The sequence below is a fragment of the Chelonoidis abingdonii genome, chromosome 17 (assembly GCF_003597395.2).
Source record: "Chelonoidis abingdonii isolate Lonesome George chromosome 17, CheloAbing_2.0, whole genome shotgun sequence".
Classification (NCBI taxonomy): domain Eukaryota; kingdom Metazoa; phylum Chordata; order Testudines; family Testudinidae; genus Chelonoidis; species Chelonoidis abingdonii.
Window position 1 is genome coordinate 16,877,023 of NC_133785.1, and position 6,000 is coordinate 16,883,022.

The 6,000-nt window shown below is 41.5% G+C and overlaps 1 protein-coding gene across 3 annotated transcripts in view; it reads left to right on the forward strand.

Moving 5' to 3' along the window:
• IP6K2 (inositol hexakisphosphate kinase 2) overlaps positions 1 to 5,625 on the forward strand; it is a 28,668-nt gene extending 23,043 nt beyond the window's left edge. For all 3 annotated transcript variants that reach the window (XM_032801327.2, XM_075073368.1, XM_032801328.2), the window contains 2 exons: positions 2,074 to 2,249; positions 4,835 to 5,625. In XM_032801327.2, the coding sequence (XP_032657218.1) occupies positions 2,074 to 2,249; positions 4,835 to 5,332 (674 nt within the window). In that variant the 3' untranslated portion in view covers positions 5,333 to 5,625. The remainder of the gene's footprint in view (positions 1 to 2,073; positions 2,250 to 4,834) is intronic.
• The last annotated feature ends 375 nt before the right edge of the window (positions 5,626 to 6,000 follow it).

Genomic DNA, 6,000 nt, shown 5'->3' on the forward strand with positions numbered 1-6,000 from the left:
GTATGAATCTCTATTAGTGGAAAAGTTTCCAGCATCCTAGGTGAAGTGATCCCTGACTAGACAAGTTTACTAATGCATGAGTTTAGAGGAGTGGAATTCTGCTGCTGCTTTCCTTGGCATGAGCAGTTACGATATTTGTTGCATCTATTAGGATGATGTCAAAGGATTTAGAAGATGATGATGATGATAATTGGAGATATACCCATCTCCTAGAACTGGAAGGGACCTTGAAAGGTCATTGAGTCCAGCCCTGTGCCTTCACTAGCAGGACCGAGTACTGATTTTTGCCCCAGACCCCTAAGTGGCCAGCTCAAGGATTGAACTCATAACCCTGAGTTTAGCAGGCCAGTGCTCAAACCACTGAGCTATCCCTCCCCTCACTTTTGCCTTCACTCCTCCACCCTCACAATTCCAAAAATGTATCTTCTCAGATACTATTTTTTTTTTTTTTTTTTTTTTTAAGTACGAGGGGATTGTTGGCTTTTAATTAAAGTAGTCAAAGGTGGAACGTTTTGATTCCTTAAGTGAGAAAATAGGAGTACTTTTGAAAACTTCTTTTGTACAGGCTAGTTCTCTGCTGCCAGCAGCTTCCTAATTTTAGCTAATTTTTTGGTGAAAGCAAGCTGAATCTAAAATTTAATCTGGGTTTATAACTGAGAAGATGAAAATCTTTAGTAAATGCAAGCTCCTAAAAGCAGAAGCAGATTATACTTATCGGCTCTGAGAGTGTAGGATTGTTCATGTGATGGAAAATGAGATTTCCTTGTTCCGTTAGTGCCAGTGCAGCCATCAGAGCAAGCACTCTTAACTCCAAGAAAGACAAAAGGAGTCCATATGCCCATGAACCTTTAGAGAAATAGTGGGCAACCTGTGACCCATGGTCCACATGCAGCCCAGCAAGATAATCTGCTCTGAGGGCGCGAGACAGTTTATTTACATTGACCATCCGCAAGCACAGCCACCCGCATCTCCCAGTGACTGTGGTTCACCATTCCTGGCCAAATGACAGTCACTGGGAGCTGTGGGTGGCCATGCTTGCAGACGGTCAACGTAAATAAACTGTCTCCTGGCCTGCCAGTGGATTACCCTGATGGGTCGCAGGTTGCCCACCAGAGCTTTGGAGTGATGTTGGTTCTCTTCCATAATAAAGCACAAAGAGCCTTGAATACATTCTGATTGCAACTGGCACAGATGCTGTAAAGATCTTAAGACCTGCGTGCTTAGGGAAGGAAATCTTGTTTGTGAGGCGTTTGAGTGATTTGGATCACTAAAAATGTGTATGCATAAACATAATTAACCCATTAGAACCATGGAGAATGATTAATGCAAATAGATTTCTCCCAGGGGCCAGCCTCACAAACCTAGTGATGAGTCCTAGCTAGATAAATTAATGGGCCTTCATTAGCATAGTATTTGAGGTCTTACCAAATATTTATAAACTTATCCTCCTAACACCTTTGTGAGAGAAGGAAGTGCTACCCCCTCCTTTTAGAGATGAGGAACCAAGGCACAAAGAGAATTTTAGTGACTTTCCCAAGGTCATGTGGGAAGTGTCTGTGGCAGAGCAGGAAATTGAATCCAGATCCCGTGAATCCCAGTCCAGTGTTTTTCCTCCCTTTATGGAAATAGTGTCTGCTAGGTTTACTCACTCCATGGAGAACTTAAAATTAGATTGTGGATTGCCAGATGGTGGCCAGCCTAGTAAATAATGCAGCCCTTAGTGATTTTTCATCTCAAATTTGGAGGTGCTTGTAGAGTGAGAGAGCAGTGCAAGCTGGAACCTATAGTCTCTTTGGACTTTGCATCCAAATGAAAGACTAGGTCATGTGCTGTCTACTTTGTTTAATGCAAAGTAGGTGTATCTTTTTGGTTCTTGCTAAGTTGCTAGTGTAGTCATGATTGGGCAAAGTTTGGATCCCCAAGTTTTTTAGTCGTTTCTCAGTTCAGTTTTTTTTTTTTAACTTTTGCTGACTGCTAAGGAACTCCACCAGTACCTTCACTTGGAATGGGGCTGTCAGAATGCTTTTTAAAACCTGTATTTCTTATTGTAAGGCTTTTTCCTTAGCCAGTCAGAATTTATCTTGCTGGAAAATCTAACCTCTCGATATGAAGTGCCATGTGTGTTGGACCTTAAAATGGGAACCCGGCAGCATGGAGATGATGCATCAGAAGAGAAGAAAGCTAACCAGATACGGAAGTGTCAGCAGAGTACTTCAGCGGTTATAGGGGTCCGAGTGTGTGGCATGCAGGTGAGTCTGAAATGGATTGGGAATAAAATAGGGTTGGGAATAAAACAGGCTATATTTGAAGAGACATTTTTAAAACACTTTCCACTTCTACCTTTGTGGTTTGGTACTATTAGCAAAGACTATAACTTTCTTCTGAAACAAGCCTCCTTCTGCTCAGAATTGAGGAAAATATCTCTCTCCCAGAGTTACAAGTATGATTGACCAATAATAGCAGGAATGTGAGCTCGGTAAATTTCCAGCCAATCACAAACAAACTGCATTATCTTGTTAAGGTGACAATAGGAAAATGAATTTTGTTGCTTTCTTAATCCATTATATTCTTTGTATTTGTAATTTTTAGACATCTCCTTATTATCCAATCATCCCACTTCATGCCCCTACCCTTGAGAGTATGTTACGTTCTTAATGAAAGGTAGGACCTCTCATCACTTTTCTAACTGAAGGAAATTTGATGACTTTCTTCAGAGAACACCAGTGTCACTAATCAATCAGAGGAGCGACTGCATAGCAACCTGCATCTCTCCCTCTGCATCACAGTGAGTGTGTCCTGTGAGCTGTAGATCAGAAAACAAACCTGTCTTTATTCTCTGGCTGTGCATGGATCTTACCATTTGGCTATCAGAACAGCAGCAACAACTCTTACAGTTAGTACTATTCTGGGGACTTGGAAAGTCTGGATTCTTTTCATTGCCGAAAGTAAACTTTTGTGTAATGTGCAAACAAGAAGTTGATAATTAAATATGAGTGATAAGATTACAGTGTAGATACAATGAGGGAACAGCTTAGGCTTTCATTTAAAGTAGTACCCTGCAGCTTGCATATCTCTGGCAACTGAGTGACTTGACTGAGTCCTAAAAAATTCCTTAACTGCTTCACTGCAGCTCCAGCAGTGTTTTAAGAGCCACCACCCTGCCCCTCTGCTGCTATGAAGTGGAGTGAGGACTGTCTGTTCTTCTCCTTTCAGCTTCTATGGGGGAGAGTTTAGCCTCTTCCTTATCTGTAAATGTTGGTAGGAAGAGGGCATGTTTTTTTCTTCCCAGTGGCCTTAGTAGGTGGAGAAAATGACTTTTCTACCCACTTCCATTCACAAACATTCTGTGGGGTACTTCCTTTTCCATCCAGTAGACTCCCCTGATGCTTGATTTGTTCACTCAGCACTCCCTGCGCTGTTTGGAAAGTGAGTATTCATTCCTGTGGCTAGCACTCAGCTCACTGCAGCCCTAAACTCATGTATCGAGAACAGAGAACTGGTCAGCAGAGATGGATAGGGAAGGATACCACATTTTTTCACCACCATATTGGTGCTCAACTGAGATAATGGTTCTGGTTTCCTGTTCCAGCCCATTTAGTGTATGCGCCTTTCAGACATAGAGGCCTCTGCTGGAGAAACGTACCGAGCTATAGAGGTTGGTTGTTCCATTTTCAGGTCTCTGACCTGTAAATATAGACTCCACCTGATCTGTGGGTTTGATGTAAACGACATTCTCAGTTGTAGGAAAAAGCAGTAATTACTGATTGCTAAAATTACCCTTTTCTTAAAGATTCATAGACTTGAAGGCTAGAAGGGACCATCATGATCATCTAGTCTGACCTCCTGCACGTTGCAGGCCACAGAATCTCACCTATCCGCTCCTGTAAGAGAACCCTAACCACTGGCTGAGTTACTGAAGTCCTCAAATCATGGTCTAAATACTTCAAGTTACAAGAATTCATCATTTAGACTAGTTGCAACCTGCAAGTGACCCGTGCCCTATGCTGCAGAGGAAGGCAAAAATCTCTCAGGGTCTCTGGCAAAATTCCTTTCCTAACCCAAATATGGCAATCAGTTAGACCCTGAGCATGTGAGCAAAACCCACATTGCTGAACCATACTAGAATAGATCACTTCGGCTCCATTTTGCAAGGATTTAGATGGATAGAGAGGAAGGTGCTTTGAATTAACAATTGCCACTATCTCATTTGCAAACTGGTGTGGTTTCTTTCTACTCCATTTAGACAGCTCAATGCAAATACAATTGGCTGCTCTTCCTGCACATTTACTTGTCCCAGTGTGTTCTGAAGAACATGACTGGGCACTTGACCAAACAATTCAGAACTGGAGAATTTCTTCTTCTGTAAGGGGGCTTACTTCAGTGTTTCATATGGGCAATTTCTGTCATCAGACTTCCAGCAGTCCTGGGAATAGGTTTGGTAAGGCTGCCAGCAGAGACACGCAGTAGTTGCTAATAGAGTGAATGATATGGAGTGGCTGCCCTACATGTTGTAACTTGACTTCAGAAATCTTGGCCTCAGCCTTCCTAATCTTACTTAAACGCTTCATCCCTTTTTTCAAAATGGAAGAGTTAAAGTCTAAGCCCAAGGAATTTTCAGTTTCCTTTGTGACTAGCAATACCTCAGATATTGGTGGGCTGTGATGGCTAGGATGCTTTCCCCTCCAACTGCATAAGAGCTATTTTAAGAGACAAACACATCAACCTGGTAAAACGTTTTCTCTGTACTGGGACGTTGTTAATTTTTCTGGAGTAGGATTCAGAGTTACCATTGCTGGCAATCCAACCATTCCTTTTGTTCTTCTCTCCTATACAGGTCTTCCAGACGGGCACTGGCCAGTTAATGTTCATGAATAAATACCATGGGCGAAAGCTTTCAGTCCAAGGATTTAAAGAAGCACTTTACCAGTTCTTTCATAATGGCAAATACCTGCGCAGGGAACTCTTTGAACCAGTGATAAAGAAATTGACTGAACTCAAATCTGTGTTAGAAAAGCAGGAGTCTTACCGTTTCTATTCCAGTTCCTTGCTTATCATTTATGATGGCAAGGAGTTGCAGGAAGTGACTGTGGACTCAGACCCAGAGGACTTAGAGGATCTCTCAGAGGAGTCTTCGGATGAATCAGCTGGAGCATATGCATACAAGCCCACTGCTAGTACTGTTGATGTCCGTATGATAGACTTTGCCCACACAACCTGCAAGTACTATGGGGAAGATAGTGTGGTGCATGAGGGCCAAGACACAGGTTATGTTTTTGGACTTCAGAACTTAATAGGTATTATTAAAGAAATAAGAGACGAAAACAGCGAATAAACAGTTTGAATGCACATCCGTAGAAAGCACTATAGTGACTCTTTGTATTCCAAAATTATTGGCCACTTTCTAGTGGTAGGAATATTTACAGACTCTGTTGGGTTGGTCCCATCAGAGTCAGACTTGTTCAGAGGAGGGCATTTACTTACAATGGTGCTGGACCTAGCACTGGCAAATCTTGGTATCCTTATTTATTTTAACTCTTTCTTAAACATTCCATATTTGATTATTCAAATACCTCTGTTATCCCGGTGTGTATATATTCCAATAAAGTTCTTTTTGTTCGTTGTAAATGATGGTGGTGTCATTGCTGGTGATTAGGAATGAGAATCAGATTTCCCAGAGCTTCCCAGTCATATAGTACAGAAACTGGGTTTGATCACTGGATATTGAGGGGCAAATCATTTATTATCTTAAAAATATCCAATAAATTGTTTTTATAGTAATTCAGGATCTCATTATAGTAAATCTCATGGGGGTACATACCACATTTGGATAGTTTGTGCAATATTACCATAAAGATAAATTGAACCAAAGCATTAATAAGAACCCCTCAAAGGATTAACCTTCAGCTTAGTTTGAGTTCAGTCACAACTATTGGTGGATTGCTGCACAATATGAAAACCCATCCCCTAAAGGGCTTGACATCGAATTTGAGACAAGATGCA